Here is a 27,393-nt window from a genome sequence, read left to right on the forward strand (position 1 = left end):
GGATAAGTACTGGAGGACTACTGAAAACCTTGGGTATCTCAGTTTATTGACTGCAGAAGAGTTACTCTGCTCTGTGACACCACACTCGAACTTGACTCATGAGATGAGAAAGGTGAAAAAGCAAACAGAGATAAGATTACAGAGATGGGTATAGGGAACAACTCAAGGATTCAAGATGAAAAACAGCAGCATGGAAAGATATAAAGTCCTAGATGGCAACACAGAGAGTTGGAAACTGCAACTCAGCAGCACTGAGGACCTGTCACAAGTCCAGCAGAAACCAGCCCTTCCCCACCTGATGGCTGCATGCCTGGACAGCAAGGACTCTTCAGGTGTCTGACTGGGGACACTGAGCATGCTAATGCTTAGCCTGGGGGCACATTAAATCCCAGCTATCTCTTGTCTGTGTCAACCAATAAACAACCGTGTTGTTAGACTTCAAAGTTGTGTATATCCTGCTTTCAGAGTCTCTTTGTGCATAGCTAAAGGTGCCTGAACAAAGTGATCTAGAAAAGGAGGGTTACACTTTCCTCTCTCCAGCACAGAAAGCCAGCATGACCAATAGAGGAAAATCCGGTTTCTTTGTTCTTGTTCTCCCTTTTAGTCTTCATCCTCCACCCCTGTTGGTGTGTGGGGTTACCACAAAGGCACAGGGATTAAAAACACAGCCAGAGTTGTATTTCCACTTTGTATACAAGTGGAAAGTGGTGTCTGTAGTATCTCGTGGTGTTGACTCTTTTTAAGAACAAAAATTTAGATTTTAGTAAGAGTCACAAAACAAAATACCTCTGAAGATCTGGACGACTTAGGTAGTGGAATGTGACAGTCTGCTGGGCTAGAGTATCTATGATCTCAAAAAGAGAAATCTGGTTAAAGTTTTATGCTCTGTGTTTCAAAGTTTTGAGATCACAGAAAGGTTTCAAAAACAACTCAAAGAAAAAGTGTGATTCATCTAATCTAACATCACAGGTTCACAGGCATCTGCATGTGACCTAGTCAATATAGGCTTTCCTAATAGTCAATGTAAATAAGATAGTCCTCTGCTTTTGCATCTAATCTAGGCATGCCTGTTTCCCTCCACTGGGTAAAATAGGACCCTGCATTTAGTCAGGCATCTTCTGTATCTGGCACCAGAAAGAAGCACTCTGCACGAAGGGAGGAGTCACTGAGGATGTGGAGTGAAATCAACATAAGGAGCACTGGGTCTGGCTGGGATGGAGTTAGCTTTCTTCACAGCAGCCCTTACAGTGCTGGACTTTGGATTTGTGACGAAAAGAGCGTTGATAACACACGGATGTTTTTGCTATTGTTGAGAAGTGCTTGCACAGCATTGAGGTCATCTTTGTTTCTCAGTCGACCCCCCTCCAGCAAGTTGGCTGGGGGTGGGCAAGAGGTTTGGAGGGGACACATCTGGGGCAGTTGATAACAACTGGTCGAAGGGATATTCCATTCCATATAATGTCATGCTCAGCAATAAAACTGGTGGGTAGTCTTTCCAAGGTAGTCTTTGCTTGGAGACCAGCTGGACATTGGTCTGCTGTTAGGAGGTGGCAAGTGACTGCATTTGCATCACTTGTTCTTTGTTTTCTCTCTTTTTTTCACTTATTAAACTGCCTTTATCTAGACCTGTAAGTTTTTCTCACTATTGCTGCTCTGATTTTCTCCCTGATCCTGCTGGGGGGAGTGAGCGAGTGGCTGGTGGGTGTTAGTTGCTGGCCAGGGTTAACCCACCACATAGGGCAAACAGGGAAATAAATGTTAGTGACCATCAAAAGTAAAATAAACCATAAAATGGGCGTTTGCATGAAATAAACCAAACTCTGTGGTCCCCTGGCAGCATTGCAGGGAATGGCACTTCCAGGGCTCCAGTGCCACAGAACAGGCAAGGAGCCGCAGCCTGCAGCCTGAAAGTAGCCATTTTATTGGAAGTTTATCACCTCTGGTTGCATCAGACATGAAAAAAACCTTCCCACTTTGTATAAGGTCTGCACAATGTTACTATTGTAGTCCTGAAAATCCTGTTTGAACAATGCCAGCTGCGGGGGCACCTACACTTAATGAACGAACAGTTTGGCAAACGAAGCTGAAACATGACCCAAAGCTAAGACCAATAAAGCAGGAAGTGAAAAAATCTGAAATACTGAGAATGACACATTTGGAAACAAACTTGTGGTTTAACCATTTATGGAAAATATAGTCCACAGGGCTGAGCAATCTCTGCATGCAATCTAGTAGCAGGGAAAGACGTTGCAATATAATGCTGAGATAAGGCAGAAGTGACAAACGTCAAGCGAGCCAGTCCCTGGCATCCACTACTACTACATGGAGAAAACGCAGGGTGTGCAATGAGCCCAAATGACATCAGCAACCTCAGACCTGCAGTAGAATCATCTATAGGGAAAAGATAGTAGGATACATTTGCCTGGGCAGTTTGGAGAGTTGATGCATGCCACTTGTCTGCAGAGGAGGAACTGCATGAGCAGCAAGCAGTGTGAAGTACTAGGAACTGGAATTGCAAGGGTAATTTTGTAATTTGCATCAGGAAAATCAGAAAATAAGTGCATAAGAAATGAGAGGTTGGGGTAATGTGTTGGCATAAGGCCAAGACCAGCATTCTAGCTTTGTCAGAGGTCTCCCTGAAGGACATGGGCTGAGCCAGTAGTGAAGACTGGAGGCATGGTGTTCAGCCCCTGCAGATGAAGGTTTACTGGAGGTGTGATGGTGAAGGCAGTGGCTGAGCAGCTGCCTGCTGCCAGGGGTGAAGAAGGGGGCTGTAGGCATAGGGCAACACCTCTTAAAAAGGTGTTTTTAAAATTAGTTTGTTCGTGACCTCTGATGGAGAGCTACAGTGGAGAGAAGTGGTAATTTACACCCTGTGGCCAGAAGAAAGTGCCCACACAAAAGCTCATAGTGTCTCTCTGCATCCAGGCCTGTTCTAGGTCAATGCAGAAGAAGAGAAGTGATCTTCTCTTTAACCTTTCCATACACCTCCTTGGTGTGAGGCCATCCCAAAACACAGTGCAGACATGGCCCAACCACAGGCACATTCAGCATCACTTACATCATGTATGTCTCCTCTGACGGTCTTCATCCTCCAGCTCTGCCCTTCCTTCCCTGCTGCTCCTGCCCCACTCTGGTGGCACACAGCTCTGAAACCAGCGTGATCCCCACAGCCCACCCCGAGCCCCCTGGTCCGTGTCTTGCTGCCCATGATGTTCCCCATGCTGATAGCCAAATCTTGGCCCACTGGCCAACCCTGCAGCAACATGTCTTTTGGGCTTCCTCCCTGTCTCAGTTGCTATTATTATTTCACAAGAGCTCCTGATGGTTTGGGAGCATCCTGGTATTTTCTGACCTTAAGCTAAACTTCCTTATGACTGCATGTGTTGGGTTTGCGTGGCAAGGTTTTGGTAGTGGGGGGTCTACAGGGGTGACTTCTGTGAGAAGCTGCTAGAAGCTCCCCCTGTGTCTGATAGAGCCAATGCCAGCCGGCTCTAAGACGGGCCCGCCCCTGGCCAAGGCCAAGCCAGTCAGCGCCTCTGTGATAACATATTTAAGAAGAAGAAAAACACTTAGAGAGAGAGAGCTTTTGCAGCCGGAGAGAGGAGTGAGAAGATGTAAGAAACTCTGCAGACACCAAGGTCAGTGCAGATGGAGGGGGAGGAGGAGCTCCAGGCGCCGGAGCAGAGATCCCCCTGCAGCCCGTGGTGAAGGCCATGGTGAAGCAGGCTGTCCCCCTGCAGCCCATGGAGGAAGGATGAGGGGGTGTAGAGATTCCACCTGCAGCCCGTGGAGGACCCCACGCCGGAGCAGGTGGAGGCACCTGAAGGAGGCTGCGGCCCGTGGGAAGCCCACGCTGGAGCAAGTTCCAGGCCGGACCGGTGGACCCGTGAAGAGGGGAGCCCACGCCAGGGCAGGTTTGCTGGCAGGACTTGTGACCCCGTGGGGGACCCCACGCTGGAGCAGTTTGCTCCTGAAGGTCTGCACCCCGTGAGAGGGACTCCATGCTGGAGCAGGGGAACGATGAGAGGAGTCCTCCCCCTGAGGATGAAGAAGCGGCAGAAACACCGTGTGATGAACTGACTGTAACCCCCATTCCCCGTCCCCCTGTGCCGCTGAGGGGAGGCGGAGGTTGAAGCCGGGAGTGAAGTTGAGCCCGGGAAGATGGGAGGGGTGGGGGGAGGTGTTTTAAGAGTTGATTTTATTTTCTCATTCCTCTACTCTGTTTTGCCTAGTAATAAATTAGATGAATTCCCTCTCTAAGTTTGGTCTGTTTTGCTCGTGACGATAATTAGTGAGTGATCTCTCCCTGCCCTTATCTCGACCTACAAGCATTTCGTTATGCCTTTTCTCCCCTGTTTAGTGAATGAGGGGAGTGAGAGAGCAGCGCTGGTGGGCACCTGGCCTCCAGCCAGGGTCAGCCCACCACACTGCATTAACTTCTCCTTGTCTGGTTGTGTATGAAATGAAATGCTTAGGAGGTCTGGCAGCCAAACGTGTTGTTTCAGCATTTGGCAGCTTGCTGCCCAATACACTGGGTTTTTTGTGGTCCTCCACGGCACTGAGGTGAAGCTGTGTAACAAATCAGGTGTGATGAACCCAGCCTGATCTGGTGCAGACACAGTGACCAGATCTGGGAGCCTCTTTTTGTATAAAGTGCACTTGTGGAAATATGGCAGCCTGTTGCTTCCAGATAAATGCAAATAAAGAAGGAATGACTGAAGTGGGTCGCTCTCCCCCGTCTTTGGATATGAGGAAGGACACCGCATTAACAAGTTTCCTAGCCCCCATGATAACATTTCTGAGCATGGAACCAGCGCTGGCACCCTGTGTCTCCTTTCCCTACCTTCTCTGAGACAAATTTACCCTGCCTAAGTAAGAAAGGGCTTTCCTAATCACATTAGGATCAGTTTAGATGGCAGAGAGGGTAACAAAATTAGAGCTTTTAAACCATTATCTCTTCTTCATGAACATCTGCGTTGATACCAGCCTGCAGAGAGTTAAGGGAAGATGAGCTATGACTGATCTCATTATAGCTTTAAAAAACAAAATATGTGGTGGAGAGCTGGTCCATGGCTGTAAGAAAACCGTCAGTCTTTTCGTTAGAGGCAAGAAAGGGCTGTGCTCAGGCCCAGAGTGGTTATATTCTGATTCTTGATTTAAAAAATAAAATTATCTCCATTTCCTCAAATCTTTTCCTAGGCCCCATATGCAAACTAATATATACACATATACCTAGTCAAATAGTGTGCCTATAATTTCATATTATATGTGTCATGCCACAGTGTTTTAATCCTATTGGCTGCATCCTGTTTGATGTGATAATTTATTGATGTAATATTTTACATAACTAGAGTTGATATATTGTATGGAGAAGCCAGGGAGCGTGTCTGATCTCCTTGCTATGACAGCAATAACTGAAGTGATATGGTTATTGTACTCAGAGAGAACCATGAACTCGGCAGAAAAACTGGACTGGATGAAATAGGGGATAGGACTGGATTTTGGCTAATGCAAAGTAGACATTTATATGGCAGATGATAGAGTAGTCAGGGGTTTTACCGTACAACATGTTTTTCTTAAAAGCACTAAATAGGAACTGTTCACATATTTCTTAACATAAATCAGGAAAAAATAGGACTTCCTGTTGACTTATTCAAAGTATAATTTACTGTGAAAAACCCCCCTGCCTTTTGTTTATATATTTACATATATAAATAAACATAAGAAAGTAAAAAATCAAACCAAACTATTTTGAATTTGATTACATCAGATAGATGGGCCCAAAGCACAAAGCCAGTATCTGGAGCTGGGTATGTTCGGTGGAAAAGGATATATGGCTATGTCCAGCAAAAGAAGATCAAGTAGTGAACCCAAGCACTGGGCTCCCGATCATCCACGTACCCAAATTATCAACTCACTCCCTGGCTCTGTTTGCACCACTCCAGCTACATCTCTCCAAGGTGAAATTGCTATAGTGGGAGCTAACCCTAACCAGGTGAAGAAGTCATTGGTATTTAGCTTCAGGCAAGAAATTGCTTCCCGTCCCTCTTTCACTTAGCAATATAGACATAACCCGCCAGTCTTGGACTCTGATACTGTACTTTCTCTGTGCAAACGTCACTTCTGCAGTGCATTCATATTGATGTGCATAAATGCACGTGTATGCACGCACGCACATACGTCTTCTTTGTTGCTCCAATTTGGCAGAAACCTGAGCCTAATTTTGAAATGTCACAGCTCAAATATAATCCCCCGAAAGAGTTTGCAATGCAGATCACTTCAGCAATCTGGTTCACAGCACAACCCCAAAAATGGTAATATTGGTTACAGACCGAGATGAGAGAGGAGAAACTTTTTAAGCCAGCCTCACCACTGAAGTCTATTATGAAACTACCCTTTCCATCTACAGACATTTAATTGCTACCTGACTTTTGGCCTCATTAAATTCCAGATAATTAATCCCCAAGTACTAGATTTTCACTCTGCTCCAAGACACTTCAACAGGTTTTCTTAGCAGTGACCCTGAAATGATCATTTCCTGCTCTCAGTGCTGAACATGCTGTGCCAAGCAGTTTGATGCATGCCCATTAATAGTGGACCACTTTGCTGTATAAAGGGGAAGAAAAAGACAGGAGAAAAGTACAAGCCCTGCACTATCATCAGTTTTGTAGTGAATTTGAGTAATCAGAAAAATGCAGATTCAACCACTTGTGGGACAATTACCCTGTTGCTCTCCAGGGAGCTCAGTTTGCAGAATGGCCAAAGACCCATACAGAGCTTCAGAGCTGCCGCTGCCAGAGCTCCATCATGCACCTCTCCTGCTCCGGAGCTGTCACCTGCCCCCGGGGAGATGACCATACCCATCTGAAGGGAAAGGACCTCTTTTTGGCATTGAAACCACTCCCCACTTCTCCTTTCTGTTCTCCAGTTCTTGTTCAAAGTTGGCTAAAATCTCAGGGAAATAATGCACTCCCCCTTGTGAAATAAGGACATAAAACTTAGCTGCAGTTTAGTCCTAAGTAAATTCTACCACAGTTTTAATTCAATCAAAGCTTCTCTCTTCCTCTTAAATAATCTGCAGAAGACATTTGCTGTAGGTGTCCCCTCTGTGACCATCACCAGCAGAGCCATAACTGGAAAGCAAAATCCTGTGGGTGATGCCCAGACGCTGCCCTCAGGGACAAACAGAAGGCATCTTGCATGAAATTTGCACTTTTGCCCCTGGAGACCCAACAGCACCTTCATTTTTTCTATGATTTGGATAACAAGATCAATGTAATCTTGAGATGATGTAGCGCAGACCTGAAAGTAACTTTCTTAATTTATTTTCTAGACTGTTGGGGCTGGCACAACAGCCCTATCAGGAGCTGAAATGTCCTCACAAAGGTCCTGGTTCATGTACTTTGAGGTGAGATATGAAATAGTGTCTGTCCTTCAACGGGCAACTTTTCTGGATTACAAATGCTATCAGCTTACATTTACTTTTTCTTTTTTTTTTTTTTCACTGTATTTCTGTTTGTTGTATGCAGCAGGTGCCTAGACTGATTCTCTCTGAAAACAGCATAATTAATGGCTTTCTGTGACTTCAAAATCAAACGTATTTTGATGAACTTCAAAAAAAGCCCCTTCTTTCTGCTGATAGGAGGTGTGAACCTGTAAGTGCTGAGCCCCTGAGACTTCCCCTGACTTCAGAAGAGGTTTCATCTCTCATTCCACAGAATTACTGAGAACGAACGCCTCCTTAATGAAAAGAGAGGAGACTGGAGCTTTCTCCTTTCTGTGTCGTAGACCTTTCTTTAACCTCAGAAAGGCCTTAGTTTTTCCAGCTCTACAACAGAGGTAACAGTATTTATAAGCAGTCAGGGAGTTTCTACTTGAGGAACATTTTATGAAAACCTGGCTATTTGCCAAAGACAAGCATGATATTTTCCAGACCAATGAACCATGGGCTCTCTACCGCAGAAAAGAAAAAAAACCCCAACCACAGACATACAAGAAGATACAGTCCCCTGAAACAAGAGTTTCAATATTTAATTAGCACAAACGTGGGGTATTAAGGCATTGTAACATTACCAGGCTGGTACCCCCAAGGCTGAGGGAGCAGAAAGCCTCATCTCCCTGATGTGGGGTAACCAGGGATGCTTCAGGAGCAGATGCTCTGTGGGGAGAGCGCTCTCTGCCCGCTCCTGGATGAGAAAACTGTCTGGATGGGTCAGGATGTGACTGGGGGAAAAGTGAAGGAGCAATCTGGCAGAATGGGGCAGGGGGAGGATGCTGCAGCTACTGTGGGAAAGCAGCTGGGGAGAGCTGGGGCTCTGCTGCGGGGGTAAGTGGTGTGTGCAGACATCGCTGGCTTTTACAGAGTGCTGAAGCACCAGTCAGTGGTTTTGCAAGCTGGGGTGACTTTCACAAAGCCTCAGAGGGCAAGAAGTGCTGATCCAGCAGTTGAGATGAGCTGTAACTGCACCTGCAAAAGCTGGGAGAGAGAGGAGCATGGGGAAAAGCTGCGGTGGAGGGACCAGGCTGATGCGGTGAGCGCGGAGGGAATGTAAGGCTATTGCAAAATTATCCTGAGAAAGGGGAGTCTCGCTGAACTGGTGCAAACTTCTATCGTCAATCAGCTGTAATTGTTTTTTCTGGGGTTACTTCATTGCCTCCCCTCCACACCCCAGCAAAGGTACTCTGTTTTTTACAACAGACACAGTGTTTCTCCGGGGATATCAAAGTTCACCCGAGCAGGAGGGAGGGGATACTTAATTTCCAGGCTTTTGTGTGGGATCTCAAGTTGCTGCTATTTTGTTAACATTCAGCAAAAAGAAAACACTGTACAGTCCCTTCCCAGCTTCCCCAAAGTCCTTCTGAAGGTAATCAAACACAGCCTTTTTTCTGCTGACAGTACCATTTCTAAAAATACCATATTTTGCCCATAGACAAGTGATCTCTATCAATGAAAGTCATTGTGTCTAACCTAGAGGTCTTTCTAAAAGACATCAGGGAGCTCCTGAGAAAGGATCTTGGCTTTGGATTTGTGCAGCTGGCCTGGCTAAGTTACCATCAGAGTCTCTTTGAGCTTTAAAGGATGTGAATTTATGTCTGGGAGGCAAGAAAATTTCACTGTACCCTCACCAAAGCTTCACCCTGTGTTATGTCAGTGAGGTTTCAAAACCGGATCCCTCCTTTCCCCTGTCCCTGCCACCAGCTTTGCAGGCTCCCTCCAGGTGCTTGTCCTCAGTGATGGATGAACGTGCTGTGAGTACACGAAGTCAGTGACGAGCAGTGGAAGATCCTCAGCCTTGCGACTCGCGCTTCATTCAGGCCAAAGAAGACACAAACATGATACCTCGCGGTTCCTGGGGTTGGTGGCTCAGAGGCAGCTCAGCAGTCCCAGGGAATGGTGGTGTGACCCTTGTTTGAGGGACCAGCACTGCACTTCCCAGGAGGACTACGTCTCTGAGCACGATGCAGAAATGGAGGAGCCATTTAACTCGTACGATTCCCATCTTGTCCATGGAGCTACAGCAGAAGGAACCCTTGAAGGATCACACTGTTACTAGGTCCTGACAGACACAAATTCCCTTCCCAATTAATATTTGTTAACATGGATATATTGCTTAACCCAGATCTGATGCACAGAAATGCGTTGTTCATGGTAACAGTCTCCTCTCCTTTGATCATTGCAGGCCAGGAGTTTTATGAAAGTCTTTGGTACCTGCTGTGTCTACAGAAGGGTTGATTTATGGTTGGCTTAATTAACGTTGTTCTATTGCATATTGATTTTCTGTGTGGTTAATAGTTTAACTTAAAAATGATGTGAAGGCCATAACTACATTAAGCCTGTATGAAGAGCAAAACACCCCAATGTAATAAAGCAAAAAATTGTTGCTGACCTGCAGCTGGTGCATCCTCTCTCTGAGAACCTGCTTAAGCATCGTAGCTAACACATTCTCTGAAATAATTTTTCTCAGAGGTGAGCTCATAAGCAAGCTAATTAAATACCAAATTGGTTATTGCATGTGCATTTACTGGGCATGAAAAAGTGATGCATCTCTGACATTTCCCTCTGTAAATACATTTTAAATAAGTCGTTGGTAGTTAATTACCATACTGTAAAATTAAGGCAAATAGATGTATTTTGGATGCTATAAGGCAGCTGCTTTATGGTAATTAAATAACATCAATGGATTATGCTTAGATAAAAATTCTGGAAAATCAGGAGCATCACATCATGGTATGGCATTTATTGCTTCCCCAGGCATAGCTTCTGGATTAGAGCAGGAAGAAAGTGGCCAGTTTGCAGCAAGCTGCTCTATTTTGAGGATGACCCGTCCACGCCCGCTGTTCCCTGACCATGAAGTTTGGGGCAGCTGCCAATGCTGCACGTACAACTGCAGGTTGCTTCCCATGCGTGAGCTGCAGGGCACAGCTGCAGGCTGGGGACCTTGGGGAGCACTGCACCCCTGCTGCTCTTGTCCAGAGAAGGATTTACCCCCTGAACACATGCATTTCTTCTCTTTGTCAGCTTTGGGACTGGGTTTGAGAGGCAAGCTCACCAGAATGGCAGGCTTCCTGCTCTTGCTCCTCTCTTTGCTTTGCAACTAAAGCAGCCACCCAGGGTTGATGGGATTTGCACCTTTTTGGAGAATTGACCGTGACGTATTGCATCCGAGATGCAATTCAGAGCGTCCCATAGACTAGCCAGCACATGAGTGGCCTCAGCCTTATCTCGCACAATGGAATTGAAGATAATATACGAAAAAAATTGTTTGGGACTGTGACAGCCTCAGTACTCATTTCCTATGGTGACAGGTATCAGGAAAATTAAGTTCCCCAGCAGTACAAAGGAAGACCTTGCCTTTGACCATGTAGTACATGTACATCTACTAATACCTGCCATGCCCCTCTGTTCTCATTTTACCCTGTCCAAAGGCAGTACAAAGTACCCCCTTGAATTTTCTGCCAGCTAAGAACCTTCTGAAGGTCACTGAGCCGACAAGTTCTTTTATATGCTGTGTGACATTAGGACATTTTCTACGAGAATTATATCCCCCCTGGAATTAAAGCCCAGGCTGGCTGGCTGTACTACAGACACTGTGATTTCTGCCTCACAGTGTGGAACTCATCGTGCTTGGGACTGAAGGAAGCACAGTCTGATTGCTGTTGTGTATGGGGAACCACCAAGAAAGATTTATTGGTGAAGATAAGGCAGGTGAATACTCCCTCCATTTTTTTTTAATTGAGTAATTGGTGTGGTGAAGCCTAGATGACTTATGATTGACCTTATATTGACTTATAAATATCTAAAGGGTGGGTGTCAAGAGGAAGGGGCCAGACTCTTTTCAGTGGTGCCCAGTGACAGGACAAGGGGCAACAGGCACAAACAGGAACACAGGAAGTTCCATCTCAATATGAGGAAAGATTCTTCCTGCCTGGCACAGGCTGCCCGGAGAGGTTGTGGAGTCTCCTTCTCTGGAGATATTCAAAACCCTCCTGGATGTGATCCTGTGCAACCTGCTGTAGGTGATCCTGCTCTAGCAGGGGGGTTGGAGTAGATGATCTCCAGAGGTCCCTTCCAACCCCTACCAATCTGTGAATCTGTGATTCTGTGACCTCCCAAGGGTTTTGCCTTTGCTAGGGAAAGGAAAGAGGTTGCTGCACTGACACACACCTTTCCAAAGCAACCTTGACCTAGGTGGCTGAATTTTACTCCGGTTGGAAACTAAAAGGCGCCAACTTTACTGTCTTTGTTAGGGAAAATGTCAAGATGTTGGTTCAGATCTGCCTCAAAACCACAATGATAAGGGAGGTGCAAATGCCTTGTGGTGTCTACCTCAGACCATTGCTCCATCTCCCCCTCCTCCTGCAGTCCCAGGTGGAGCGGGTATCCTTCGCTTCCCTCCTGAAGGCAGGCGGGGACAGCGTGCTGCATAATGCTGGAGCAGTATGATTGCTTCATTCCCTCTCAGTGGTGGATGCATGTTAACTGTGGATTAATGAGCCCTCTAAGTATTACTTAATGTTCCTAAAATGCTTTATATTTTCTACTTACAGTATAATCATCATTAAGGGATTAAGGTAAAAAAATTATAAACTTAGGTGGCTACAATTAAGCTTCAGCATCCTCATTTTGAGTCTTAGATATTTACAGCCTGACTGTGAGATTGGAAGAACATTTTCCCCCCAGTCTCATCGACACCAAAAGTATCGGCAGCTTCACAGATAGGCAACAGGACCAGCTTTGCAGATGGGCCCCTCACACACGTACAGCAGCTTAACCTACAGCAAGAGATTTGACTATTTTGGCCTCCACCCCAAACCACCTAACTTAACGCAGAGAACATTGTCCCCCACCTCATTTACAAAGAGAGAAACCAAAGACATAGGCGTCTGCAGAGCATCCCAGTTTGCTGATCCCCCTCACTGCTCCGGTGGTGTGGCAGACCACTGCAACACGTGGATGTGCCTGTCAGGTTTGGAGGCAGATAAACCCCAACGCCTCAGCAGGATGCTGCAGTGATCCTGTCTCCTGCGGGGCTTATTAGTTCAGGCACAGCACCCGCCTAATGCAGCTATTTAGCTGCTAGGCTCAGACTGGCTCATATCCAGCCTCTGCTGCATCTCTGCTCCATCCTTTCTCACACCCCAGCTCTGGGGTAAGCGGGGCAGGAGACAGGCAGCCTGCCAGTGCTGTCAGTGAGCTCAAAGGTTGAGTTTATACCCAGAGGGGAAAAGCAGTTTTGGGTACAGAGGTAAGCACAGCAAACTCTCTGACACCATTAGCTGTAGCCTGGTCTCAGAGCATTGGGTCAGTCATCACTGAGTGCTCTCCAGGGACCTCAGCCTAATTTTGCCCATGAACTCAGGAGTGGATGCTCACTGGGCAAGTCTGGTGATACCCACCAAGAGGTAGGGTTGCTCACCACCATGGAAAAAAACTATCCACAAAACCGGACTTAGGCTGCAGGACTTCTGGACTGCAGAGGGCCAGACTGGATTTTCGCTCGTTTTTCAACGCTCAGCTATTTGCAAACACCAGGTGGCACAGGTCTTACTGAATGCCTCAGCTGTAATTACGGGTCAGCCAGGACTGGATATGGCTGCAACCCACTGCGTGACTTGCCTGCAGAGAGCATCAAGGTCCTTTTTCATGAAAAACAACTCAGAAGCTACTTGATCTGCAAGTTTCTTCTGTGTTGTAAAAGTCAAGAAGCAAAAGTTACTATTACAAAAAATGCTGAAAGGCTGATTTCGGCATCAATTAATTTTCCCTATGAGTGAGTAAAGAAAAGGTCTTCCTTTCCCCAACATCTGCTTCATCAGACTGAGTTCTCTTGCCATAGGCTGATGATTGGCCTCTGGCAAATTAAAGTTGCTTTAGTTAAAGCAGCAAATAGGCCAAATACCCAGATGCAGCCTGGATTTATCTGTGAACTGGGATGTTGTTTTCTAACCACTGGCTTATTATTAAAAAATCATTAAAAGCTTAAAAATTATTAAGAGATACCTCACCAGTAAGCTCGTGTTTAGCTGCAATACTAAATTATCTCCAGTTGCCTTGTGAAGCTTCTGGAGATTAAGCTGGCTTCAGATCTGTTTTCTGATACTGCCTTCATCTTTTACTAACAGCCTGAAAGAAAAGTCAGTCTTTATAATCAGTTATTTACAAACCAGTGGTTATGTTTGCGCAACCTTGCATGACCTTAACATTTTTTAGTCTCTTTTTTGAAATATTTTCTGTGGCAGAAGAAACCCAGTAAAAGTTTTGTTTTATTTTTAAAGCTGTATTATTTCCCTTATGATTTAGACCCTTGAGATTCCAGGCAGGAACTGTAATTGGACAAAAGATTCCAGTTGGGCTGTAAGGAGGAAACCAGATGAAGCGATGGTGAATTACTGCAAGCATTTGTGTCTGTTTTCCTGCCACACTTTAAATCTTGAGCTGGGCATAGCCACGAATTGCCTGCAAGTAAACACACCCCTGTTTGTAAGGAACAAGCTCCTGCTGCATTGCTGCCACCTTTGAGTTTGCATTCTGCTGAGGTTGGCGTGTGGCTGTGGAAAACGTGTCTTTGCACCCACTCCCAAAAGCACAGATAATGAGAGGTCTAAGCCTGCGTACATGTCTTGAGGCAGATATTTATATGGGATACTGCTTGATTCAACAGGAGTAAAGAGGTCCCCAAAAAAATTTTGCCAGAATGATGGCAGAGAGGAAACTAAATGAGCCAGACATGCCTCTGACCACATCATATCTATTTTGTAGGAATATGAGGAGAGAAGATGAAATGTGAATATCACCCCCAAGCCAACAAACCTTAAATACCAGCATAATATTTTTCAAGGACTGATGCCTAGGCTCCTGTAAGATATCTTCTGGTGAAGCTTGCTATGGTGGCCTAAGACCTTCCTGATCCCGGTGCCTGCATGGCCACTGCTGGGAGTCACATTCCCACAGCCGAAACAGCAAAGGGGAACATTTGTCTGTATTTCAGCTGCCTCCTCAGTCTGACATACTAATGCAAACTCTTTTCATAAACCCGCAAAGACCTGTGAAATGGGTTGGAGGTGGGAGGAGGACCAAGCTTTACTTCCCCCTCTGCTGCCCCTGCATCAGGGCAACCAACAGCTTTTAGGAGATCAGCAAAGTCATGTGGGATGGCAATATTTTAAGCTGCTCGCAAAAAATACATGTCATCTGCAAATTTCCATTCTGCAAACCATGAGCTGACCTAAAAAGGCCAGGTAGATCAGCATTTCCTCACCTCTAGTGATGCTATCTCATACTAAGTTACCTAAATCTGTGTAGCACCTCTGGCTTCCACTAATCAAAGATAAACAGAAACAAACTCCTTCAAACCTGGGATCAGACCCAGAATCCAGACAGGGAACAGAAACGACACTACCTAAGTAGCCTCTCTGCTTTGTACCTCTTTGCACAGCTAATTAACACAGCTCTCGTGCCAAAAAGTGAGTCTGAAGCATTAGAGATCCTGCCGTAGGGCGACAGTAATCATGAAGAAGTTGATTGAATAAACTCAGGGAAAGTTTGTTCTGCTGGCAGCCATCCCACAAGGAGAATGAAAGGCAGATATTTTCGAGTGGATTATTTGCTCCACATCACTTGCTCCACGTTATTTACTCCACTCAGCACTCTTTAGGAACATGTTTACCCTTGTGCCACGGTGCAAACTCTTCACCGATAGATGTTGAACAATCTGTCCTCTCCCCTTCAGAACTTATTTCATATTGCTTGTAGTTACCAATAAGGGTCCTTACCCCAAATCATATTTTGAAGTATGCCTTACTCTCTTTTGCCATCCCTCATCTGCCACAGTGACCCCCTTTCCAATCCAGACTGGTTTCATTAGCTGGTAACATACCTGGGCTTCGGACTATAGTAAGGATTTGTATTCTGATGAGTTTAAATTACCAGATACTTGTGTAACTGGCATAGATCCAGTCTCCTGTGCTGATTTTTGGATTCCTGAGTGCATCCCACATGTCTATCTGTCTGCCTTCTTAATTCTTTCAGATATGTCTTTCAGGTATGACTTTGCCTTGGTCATTGTTGATGCAAACGTTTGATGATTGCCTTTGAGACTCTTATACTACTGCACTCCTCCTTGCACACCACCTGTTTTTATACAGGATTGCAGGATCAGAACAATTCAGGTGGGAAAGGACCTTTGAGCATCGTGTTGTCCAACCACTGCTCAAAGGACAGTCAACTACAAAGATAGGTCAGCTTGCTCAAAGTCCCATCAAGTTTTTAAAATCTTCAAGGACTCAGATGGCAGAGCCCCTCTGGCAGCCTGGGCCAGTGTCTCACCACTCCCATGAGAAGGACTTTTTCCCTCATATCTAGTCAAAATATCCCTTATTTTGGCTTATGTCTGGTCCTTGTCCTTCCAGTGTGCATCTGTGGGAAGAGTCTGGCTTTGTTTTCTCTATACAGTCCCAGGAGTTAATTGTAGACAGCAATTCCCTTCTCTTCTCCAGCCTGAGCAAGTGCAGCCCTCAGCCTCTCCTCCTCCATCCTGTGCTCCAGCCTCCTGACCCACTCGGTGCCCCTCACAGGGCTCGCTCCTCTGTGTCAGTGCCTTTCTCGTGGTAGGCAACCCCAGACGGGACTCGGTACTCTGGATGTGGTCTCACAAGTTACACTCCTGCTGCTTAGTCCCGCTAGCACAGCCCAGGGTGAAGTTGGCCTTTGGCACAAAGGTACATTGCTGGCTCACGTTCAGCTTGTCCACCAGGACCCCTTTGTCTCTCTGTCTTGCCTAGCAATGATGACAGCACCCATGGTTTATTCGCTTGCTTTGCCAGAAATTCTCTGTTGTCAACTAATCCAAAAAGTTATTCACTGCTTTTTTCTTGATGAGAAGTTCCTTCTAGCAGACAAAAGTTGAAAGCTCTCACCCTGCAGTTATGTTTCCAGACTTTCCCCCCCCCCCCTATATCTGAAATCTTAAAGCTTGCTTTTGGTGAGTGGAAAGAAGACTGTCTTGCCTTAACCTGTATAAAATAGTAGTGAATATAACACTTGGTGTTACTGTGCCCAAACTTTCTGGATTTATCTTAAGGAAACAATTATCCTGCTTGCATTTTCTTTTGCATAAGTCAAAGGAACTAGAGAGTATCAATGGGGTTCATTTCATCTAACTTCAGCTGGACAAAAATGACATATCCATCCCAAGCTAATCTTCTGGCTTCCTTGATTGTCAGTGGCAAGAAAGACAGTCTTCCTTTGAGGACAATTCATCTCACTGATCCTAGACTCCAAAAGATGTTGCACCAAAGAGATGTCAGGTCTCAGGTGGCACAAGTAGGGAACTCACAGTACTGCCCCACCAGCAAAGCCTGGCCCCACTGGTCTGTAATGTGCTTTTTCATACCAGCGGCATCCAACCAGCAGAAATAGCACATCCCTGCGTGCAGGCAAGTATCCTCATCTGAGCAAACGTTGCAATGCAGCAGCGAGACATCCAGGCTCACTTCCATATTAAAGAGGAAGATGACTTCAATCATCTGCCCTGTGCTCTTCAAAAGAGATGGATATTTGCTGGATTCTAGCAGGTTTTTCATACAGTCTTTTTCTCAATCAAGTTTGATAATTTTTAGAATAAGTATGTCTGAATAAGGATCTGATCCTGCAAAACATACACGTTTTTTGAATCTGTGCACATGCTTGACACTGAACCCCTGAGTGGTCTTGCTGAGTTCAGGCACTCCCGTGATCACCCCGCTTGCCATCATCCTGCCGTTTCCATTTCAGCCTCTCGTTCTGCAAAGCCCGAAGGTGACCTTAACCGTCCCCTTACCCCAGCTGCCCTATGTAATCCTTGTGTGGTGGTTATTTACTCCAGTTTTCACACTTATTACTTTGCTTATTTTCCACATGGCAGTCCCTAAGAGTGGAAGAACATTTTCATCCTCTGCTGATGTGGTTTTCTGCTCCACAGCATCCGCCTCCTTGCTCATCTATAGTGTTTGTTTTCTGCACTAGGGGATGTTGCCAATTTCATCTTTTTCTGTCTCATTTATGCTCCATTTCTCTATTTCTCTTTCCATTTCAGCTGGCACTTGATGTGAGAAAGTGTGTGATCTTGTGTTTAAGATATTTGAGGACCTGCGTCTCTTCTCTGCCACACATTTCCCAGGTGTTAATGGGCAATTTGCCAGCCACTCTGGAGCTTAATATTTCCATGTGTAAAATACTGGTAACATCACTAAAGCTGTGCAAATGATTTATTTTTCACTGGGGAGGCCAATCTGGAAGGAAAAGGGGGTTCAGTTTGGATCGGCTCAGAATAAAATTGCTCTAGAAGAAAATACCAGAACTGAAAGCACTGCATCTGGCGTGGGAATAACTGGTTAATTCCTTTCCAAAGTTGTTTCAAACATTCCTACCTTTTAAAAAAGTACACCAAAATAGACACACAAAGTACTCGGAGGTCTCTGCTGTTCTCCCCCAATGATGCTTTCATGTTGCTGCTGAGACTAAAGGGGAGAGCTAAAGATAAATCCATTAACGTTATATAACATGCTCAGAAATGCCTCTAAATAAATAAAAGTGCTTTAAATTGTACACTGCGTATGTGTCAGGCAATTTATCAGCACTGCCAGGACGCTATTCCATCTGTGGAGGAGAACGCTGTGGGAGAGCCGAGCAGGAGTATTGCGGGTGGCTATTAGCAGTAGGTCACCCAGAGCAATTTTCAGGAGATCTCCATGCACAACTGAAATTTTGCCTTTCAGCACAGCCCTCAATAATCCCTAGGGGTAAGAGCTTCGTGAGACGTTGTGAAAACCAGCTGAGGCCACTTCCCTGCCCATCTGCTTGCTCCTGCAGCATGGAAGCTGAAGGGACACGTGTCTACTTTGACAGTGCACACACCAGACCATCAGCTCAAATCCCTGCTAAAAGTGGATTAGCATTGCCAGACTGAAGCAGAGGGAAGATATTATTCTTTTTCCAGCACTGGTGAAGGGATCATGATCATGGCGTACTGCACTGGATGGACAACAGGTGGCCGTGGCACCTCCTGCTCGAGCCCCAGTTCAGTGCACAATGGCATTAGGTTTTGCAGGCATGTAAGGCACTTGGCTTCTTTGCCAGCTGCATCCATGACTGATGACAGCAATGTTTCACTGCTTTTTGTAGCTCTCCTCATCTTGCTGGCGATCGTTTTAAAGTGGGACTTCATCTGTCAATAGGGAAATTAGTGGCACCGAACAAGCTGAGGATTGAATGACTATGATTTCTTCTAAAAGAACTTAGAGGAAAAGAAGAGATCCAAAGTTGCAGTGAAGTTAGCGATGCTTTCCTTTTAGCAGGAGGGAAAAAAAGCCCAAAATTAGGTTATTGAACAACAGATGAGGAGAATCTTTTGCTTTAATGCTTTAGTATAGCAGGGAATGAGCAGGATGAGAAGCAACAATAGCGCAGAAGAAAAGGTACTTAACAAAAAGAGACAAGCTATGGAAAGAAAGAAAAATAACGCAGTCTGATAAGGTGCTTAATGTCTCAACATCCGTGCTTTTGATTTCCAAATACAGCACATGCACACAGAGGTGGGCAGGGAAGTTGCTGCCACGTTCAGCCAGATCCAAGTGGAGACTTCATGCCCAGGCTCTCCCCAGCTCCATCAGAAGCTGGACCAAGATCAGCTGTACACAGTGGCTCAGCTCTGCTTGCCTCTGTTGCAAAAATCACACCAAAGCAGGTCCAGCATATTACCTAAATCTTGTTCAGCTCTCCAAAGGAATTATCTCCTCTTTAGTGGCTTGTGTGCCTCCTGGCACCCACCTCCAGCAGATCCAAGGAGAACCATGGCTCTGCACCACGCTGTGCCATGCCTTGTCATGTCTGCCAGTGGCAGTGTCACCGAGAGGTGCTGGGGGCAGCCCTTCATGGTCATGGTCCCCATGGTCATTGCTCTCACCATGCCAGGAGAGCAGCAGTCCTCGCCACCCCAGCCTTGTGCAGCCAGAAGAGCATGGCTGTGTCCTCCCATGCTCCTCACTCACAGGACAAGGATTATGGGCTTTCTACGGTGTAGAATGCATCAAAGCCGCGGGGAGGGCACAGTCACAGCAGCTCCTTTCCCTCACTTTATTGGAGCTCTTGGGATCTGCTGTGCTTCCTTTAAACTTGATTTCTTGGATTACTTAAGAACCTCAGAGTTCTTATTGTAGGAATGTCCAGGGGTGACTCACATCTGCTGGGAAGCAGACTGAGACCTCACCACTCATTTCATGTAATCAAGGCTTATATTAACACCTCCCTCTTTCCTCTGCACCCATGTGTTGGCCACAGAAATTGCTCTCCTGAGGGAGGTATCTGGACTGTTATGTCTAACCCAAAGGGCTGCACTGAGAAATTCTCGATATATGAGCCATATCAGAGTGGGTGGATTACAAAGCGATATGTGGCAGTGTCTGACGGCTACTCCTCACCCTGCTGTCAAACACCTTGTTGAGGGGAGGAGCATTTCTCTAATATTAAAATAACAACACCGTCTTCCATTGATAATATCTGACTTGAAATGTCCTGCAACCTGGTTGGGTTTATTATTGAAATTCACCCTCAAAATCAAACATGGGTAGGAAAAGACTCAACACTTACCCACTTTATCTCATCTCTGGAGCTGCAGCATGACAGGCAGGGCCAGTTAATAGCAGTAATTAATTTTCTGCAGCGGGTTTGGGATGGGAGGTGGGGAGAAGGAAGCCAGAGCGTATTAACACAGAAACTTCTGAGGCGATGGCTCTTCCCCTCCCTCTCCCTCGGCCAAAGAGATGCCGTGATTGTTATTCTGGGAAATCATGCTGAAGCTCAGAGCTGCCCTGCTTTGCAGCGCGCTTGGAGCAGAGCCTGTGCCATCTCGTGGCATGGTCCCATGGGTTGTGCAGGTACGTGGGTCTGTGGGCTCAAGGTTAATGGGTTATGGGAGAGGGGAGCTCCTGGGACCAGGCAGCAGCATCTGCGGATGGAGAGCCCCCAGGGAGAGCTGCCAGAGCGTGCTCTGCCTCCCCTCTGCGGAGCACCGTTACGGTCACATCTGCAGGTGGCTGTGGACGCTCGGACAGAGGAACCCAGGGTGCTCACAGTTAACTTGGTTTCCAGTTTTGGCCACTGAAATCCCTTCAGAGGCAGAGCTGAAGGAGGAGTGGCAAAACAGTGCTGCTTGCTGCTGTCCACATCCCTACAAAAGGATTTGAATGTCTGAGATGCCCCGTGCTCACGCAGCCCTGGTCCATAGCTGGCAGGGGACCCAGGCACCTTGCCAGGAGCCCCGGCTTGCCAGCAGCAGGGGGTTTTGCAGCCCCTCTCACCATGGCTGTCATGATCCTGCTGGACATTGGGGCCAAATACCATTTGGGTTCCCCAAATCACAGCCCTGCATTGGGAGATTTGAGGGTGTCTGGGCTGAGAAGGTGGCAGAGGTTGTCTATGGGTTGCTAGGAGCAGGTTTCAGTCTCTCTCCTCCCTTACACCAAATAAATATTAAATCTCATGGGGGTATAATGCACCGTAGCACTTAAATCCTGCTGGGGATAAAGTGGATTACAATGCTATTAGGCTGGCCACTGCACGCAGAGCCAAACTGTTATAACAGGATTCAAATCCTTCCCTAACTCACAGCAGATTTGCTTGTTGCTTTAAGAAATAGCTAGGAGACAGCTTGGCCCCTTAAACCGTGCTACAACCCTTTTTGAATGTAAGATTGAACTATTTTTGCCCTCCTTTAAATATGCGTCTTTTCGTAATTCAGTAAGTTCCTTGAAGTCCTACAGAGATAGAGACGGGTAGTTTTTACAAGAACATTGTAAACACACTTTTTTACTCTTTACAAGAACAATTTTCATACTCTCCAAAGAGTTAAAGTTGCCTCTAAAAATCTAGTAACTCCTTGAATCTGTTTTACCCAGCCATACACAGCACCTTGGAAGGCATCAGCGCCCGGCTGGGCTGTGATTGCGCTGCAATCCCCTGCTGTGTATATCTGGTTTTTGGGGCAGGGACCGATGTCAGCTAAGGAGCGAGGACACACCACCCACCTTCACGTTCTCCCCAGGGTGCAATTAGCAGTGCTGGGGAGAATTGCTATTAACAGGGGGAAAATGCAGAGGAATTCACTGAGCCTCATATCCACAGGGACCAGAAAATGCTGCTCTTTTCTTCCACACACATGGAGAACCTTAGAACTTCCCCTGCACGCTGGGGCCTGCAGCATAAGCGGTGCTCCTCTAAGCAATATGGCCTTGGAAGGACCAGCCACTTTGCTGGGGAGCTCCGCTGCCTGGCTGTGCATCTCCAAGGGGAGACATCAGGGTGACCATATGCTTGAAGGAAGACAGGTTACAAGGTAATGCATACAATAGAATCGAGAATGAAGGTGACCTATAGAAGGGCGGTAAATATGTGGTTTTCTCTGCTTGGCAAGTGAATTTTGATCCCAGTATAGCACTGCGTCATAAGGTGCCACTACCATGCCTGGGAAAGCTCGTGAGAGGACAAAGAGCAGAAAGCAGCAAGGAGGACAAAGAGCCTCCAAAACACCCCCCCACACCCCCCCTATTCATACCCCTGCCAAACAGGTGAAACAGAGGGGGACAGGTGCAAAATTGTCTTTCCTTGTTTAGAGTCAGCTGTGTCAGCCTGTCGTGCACAGGGAAAATAGCAGCAGATCAATAGAGGTGTCTGCCCTGACACTCTTACCGTCTTCTGCTTTAAGATACACTGAATCGCTCATCAGCCTTCCCACTTAATGAGCCTTTCAGTGGGAAGAAAGACGCAGGTTTCTTTCTGAGCATGTGCTTCTCTGCCAACCTCCGGACCTCTCATAAAGGAAGAGGTAAGTGATGGGCTCTGGTCATGGCCAGAGGTCCAGACTGTGACTGCAGTGACAGTGTGCTGACATAACTTTACTGGAGGCCCCCCTTGATCTAGCTATGGGTCTGTGACAGCAGAAGCTGGTGCAACCTTTCCCTGGAGGGTACCAGGGCTCATCTGCCCTCTGCTGCTCACTGAGTGCTTTACATGATGCCAAATCTCTAACACACAGATGTGATCACCAACCATGGGTCCTCGGGGTGGGCTGGATTCCACCACCATCCCTGAGCACTCTCCTGGATGGAAGGAGTGAGAATGGAGGTCCTGCTGCAATTTGACTTTAATGAAGTTACGCGCGTTGGCACTGATTGAGGACCTGACCTATGTGAGGGATGTCAATGTGCATAATCACACCAGAATATGATGCTTGTCATTTATCATTTGCACCAATCAGCCAGGAGCTCCCTCACCCGGGTGCTGCAGAGATATGGAATAAAATAATCCCTTTGCAAAAAGCTTACAATTTTGGAGTAAGCACAAACATTTAAGCCTTGAAGGGAAGGGAGAGAAATGACATTGCTCCTAGCCCTTGTTTCCTAGCAGGCTTGTATTCATCGACCGCGAACCTTAATACAGTTTTCACTCCACTTGTCAATTGTTAAGATAGATTTGGGGGCTGTCAACAAAATGTTACAGTTGAAGTGACCCAGCTAGAAATAATAGACTATGAAACATCACAGTAGTCATAATACTGTAAACCACCACAGAGGAATATATTCAGCCCTTTCATTTTTAATGGTCCCTCAGATGTAATTTGGCATACAGGACAGTTTGGGGCGGGGGGGGGGGATTTTCCTGTCCCACCTTCAGCAGTCTCTGTGCCAGGTTGCTGGAGGGAGCAACCACAGCGTCCCCGTGCATCTCTGGGGGAGAATCAGGCACCCTGAGAAGCAAGTTCGTCTGGCTTGTCTCTGACACCAGTTTTTGGGCAAAGTGCCTTGCTGGCTGGAGGCGACCACCTCTTGACCACCAGGCCAGAGCAGGTGGGGCGAGGTGTCTCTCTTGGAGACAGCTGCATTGGCCCACAGGCTCCTAACACCTGCGGGTGGGCACGGGTAGTGCTGTGCTGTGCACAAAGGGGTCCGATCCACTCGTTGCTTCTGGGTGCCACCACAAAGTGGTGCGTTCCTTACAGAGCTGGTGGGAAACCACATTGACCACCTTGAGAGCAGATCAGAGCTAAAGCCCACCGTATTTACCCAGCTGGATGTGAGCTGGGTAACTCAGGAGCATTTTCAAAGCATATTTCATTTTACAGTCAGAGGGGTTTTTTCGGAGTAGAGAGGTTTATTGCCAGCTTGTCCATCTGCCTGGTGTCTCAACATGCCCATGTGGGAAAACACGTACCATCGGGTTCCCACTACAACCCTATCACAGGAGCAATTCCCACCCAGGTGAAGGCGATTCTCACTGGGGCTTTATTGACACATTGGACCTTTTCCTGGAGGCTCCCATTTGTTTCCAAGAGAGTTTTGCATCCAGCACCTCCTCTCAAGAGCTGCCAAGACAGTAACAAGATTGCTTGTCTCTCTGCTGGGCTTTGGGTCTGAGCAGTGAAGACCTTGGCTGTGAGGGATTTTATTAAACTGAAATACCCTTGTGTTTAACAGAGAGGAACAGAAACATCAACTTTTTTGGTATGCTCAAAGGTAAAATGCTGCAGATCCTACAACAGCAAACGTGTGACTCGAGAGGACCTGAACTGCTAAATTCAGGTCTAGTCCTAGATACCAGTGGAGCAGTCAGTGGACAACTCTCTGTGCTCACGGGACCTCATCAGAGGGTGCCACTGTCACTGAAACTGTGTTGTGACCTTCAATAACCTTTTTTCTGCTCAGTTTTTTTTTTTTTTAAACAATTAAAATTATAGATGAAAGTGGCAGAAGACAGTTACATAAAAGGGGTCAGGCACAGAAGCATTCATTTACAAAATCTCCCCAAGTACTTAGGAACACGGCTATTTCTTTTATCCGTTCTGATGACCACATCCTTTCAGATAATGACAGGGCTGCGTGTTTCCTAAATAGCTTGTGTCGGCAGCCGAGCGTGATGCCGGGAGAGGCGAGCCCGCACCCCAGCAATCCGTGCTCAGGAGTGCCTGCCCCGGCCGGGAGTGCTTCCCGGGTTGAGCACAGCCGTGCGGGGAAATCCTCCTGGAGCTGGTGCCCTGCTAGAAACAACCTTCCCCTGCCTGAGCACAGCCTGACACTGGAATTATAACTCCAGGAAATCTGCCTTTTTTGAGGGGATGTTGCTCTGAAGAAGGATTTACCCCAACAATGGACCTCCCGGGGACCTGCAGCTCGGGAAAGACGCTCCCCAACAACCCCTCCGAGTTCCTCGCAGGGACCCCAGCAGAGCTAAAGATAAGTTGTCCTGATTTAAATTCATTTCCAAGCTTGCATTGGGCTAGCAGAGCGGCATCACAAGTCAGGTCTGCAAGGACTTCCCACGAAACAGGAATCACTTTGTTAAAGTTGGTCATTCACTACTGTGATAAAGTAATTAAAGCCTCCCAGTCGCTTTCTCCCCCTGCTGCTCCTTCTCTACATACAAACATCAGGGCTCTGGCATAGACGGAGCTGTTGACACTTTGTCAGTGAAAATCCAGAACTGTGCAAGTAAGAGAAATGTTTTCTGGGGACTATAAATAGTTTTGCATTAAGGCAAATGTATTCTTCTGCCTAAAATAGATTCACCTTGCAAACGGCTTAAGGACGGTTTCAGTGCCAGAGGCATGCCTTCAGACTCCCCTCAGGAGACAGAAACAGCCTTTTTCGCCTGAAAAAGCAAACAAGACCAGCAGCCGGAGACCTCTCTGCTGCCACCCCCCCTCTCCCTGCTTCCCCACTGCCTGGCAGCATCCTGCTGTGCTTCTATGTCAGCCTGGGAGACCACTCAGCATCCTTCCACCAAAAAGGGAAGTTAATTCATCCAACTAACTTTTCCAGTCATTTTTTCCAGACGCTTGCAACATGCATGCTCATTACACAGGTGAAAGGGATGAAGAAACTTTGGGGAGGGGGAGCAGCGACTTCCCACGATCGCTTGGAGCAGCGGGTTGCTTCTCCTTCGCTCCGAAAGGAATCGTGCAGCCAGACAATGCAAACACCCTCTCTGCCAGGGCTGCAATGTGTGAACAGCACTCTCCCCTTGCTGCCAGAGTATCATTTCATTCCCTGCGGAGAAACGCTGATGGTGGTGTGGTGGGGAAGGCGAGCAGATGCCAGAAGAGAAAAAAAATATTTTTAACTCACCTTTAGGCTGTGCGTTGGGTTGACGACGCAGACAAGTTGCCCGGCAGCTGAGAAAACCCTCTTTGCCTTGTAGTGCTGAAACCGCAGGTGAATGAGATCTAACACAGCCCCAAAGCACTGGGTGAAGAAAAGCATCACAACTTTTGGCGTTGCTGCTGCTGCTGCTGCTGCTTCTGCTGGTGGTGGGCAGGGGAAGCAGCGAGGGAGCCCCTGAGTCCTTGAGCCCGGGGAGGGAGTGCAGTCGGTGAGAGCTACGCTCCGGCACGGCTTAGCATGCCTTCATATTCATCATCAAAATAAGACGGGAAGAGGCTTGCAGCAGCAGGGCGGCCAATGGAAAGGACAGAAATGTTATCCTTGAGGTCCGGAGACAGCCAATAACGAATGCCTCCCCTCCAGAAACTCCCTGATGAATTGAGCCTGGTGGAGAATGTATTATTGAACATTACCATACACCAGCACATTGCATTTATCTTGTGATTACAGCCAGTCATACGTAAGGCTGTGGAGATATGCAGGCAAAACTGATTGCTTAACGTCTCCATTTATTAATTGCCTTAATTTAGCAAAAGAGCGCTTGGATACCAAAGCCAAATGTAAGGTGTAGGGAAGAAGCTCACCAGTGAAACTGTTAGAAAGTAGCAAAAATAGATTAAGTAGACTATGTTTTACTGAGGGAGAAAAATCAAATATGCAAAGAGAGTTACAGTTCCTTGCAGGGGTTAAGCAGAAGTAGAGCTCGCTATATAAATAGTTTCACGTCTGTGCGTTTGCAGGCTTTGATTTGGATTTTCACCACTCTGAAGTTTACTAAATTTTACATTCTGCTACTTCACAAGGGTGCCGGCGCTCAAATAACATTGCCCCTCGCCACTAAAAATAGGAGAGGTCAGGTCTCAGGTCTGGTGTAACTTGGAATAACTCCATTTAAAGTCAGCAATGTTTTCCTGATTTACACTTGCCGGTGGATCAGGTCCGTTGGACACAAAACACGGTAATTACTGGATGCTGGAACTATGAGAACATAAAAAGGCACAGAGCATGCTTCTAAAAATAATGAAATACATGATGCATGAGAGCACACACACAGAGAAACTTGCACTGAGGGAAAAGTGGCTTCTAAATCAACAGAATAATTAAACATGCAGAAGGCTTTTGCTTGTCATTCATCTGCATATCGGTGGGCAGGAAATTACTAATTAGCCATTAGATTGTCCTAGGCATTAAAAAGGAATTAGGGAAGTGCAAGGAAAATAACATGCTTTTGCGTATTATTACCAGTGCGCATCTCTGTTGGTGGGCAGGGATCCTTTTCGAGCCATTGAGTCTCATTAAACTTGAGTCCCCGTAACCGGGTTTTCCGGGAGGTGACTGCGCCAAAGCAGCCGAGGGAATCAGAAAGCACATTCATTTCATGGGACAATCCTGTGTGATATGTTGCTCTGCTTGTTAATAAATCAAAGAGGGTTAATTTAATTAGCTCTCTGCCAGAACTTCCTATCAGGGTGCTATTTAGGCTTGCTAGCTAAGTACTCAGATGGCTTATTTAGCCTTGGTAATCCTTTTTCCCTTCAAAGCAGAACAGATAAAAGTAGCTTTTTTTTTTTTTTTTTTTTTTTTTGCTTCTTTTTAAATGTGAGCCCCGCGTTGGGGGTGGGGCTGCTGCTCCGGACAGAGCAGCCCCCGTACGACGCAGGCTTCAGCCCGGGACTGGATTGTCACAGCAGCCTCCTCCTA

General features: G+C 46.6%; 1 protein-coding gene across 1 annotated transcript in view; it reads right to left on the reverse strand.

Moving 5' to 3' along the window:
* Positions 1–26,217, reverse strand: part of SIAH3 (siah E3 ubiquitin protein ligase family member 3) — a 48,924-nt gene extending 22,707 nt beyond the window's left edge. Inside the window, exon 1 of the mRNA XM_054842354.1 lies at positions 25,657–26,217. Within this exon, the coding sequence (XP_054698329.1) occupies positions 25,657–25,791 (135 nt within the window). The 5' untranslated portion in view covers positions 25,792–26,217. The remainder of the gene's footprint in view (positions 1–25,656) is intronic.
* Between the last annotated feature and the right edge of the window lie 1,176 nt (positions 26,218–27,393).

The sequence above is a fragment of the Grus americana genome, chromosome 1 (assembly GCF_028858705.1).
Source record: "Grus americana isolate bGruAme1 chromosome 1, bGruAme1.mat, whole genome shotgun sequence".
NCBI classification, from domain to species: Eukaryota; Metazoa; Chordata; class Aves; order Gruiformes; family Gruidae; genus Grus; species Grus americana.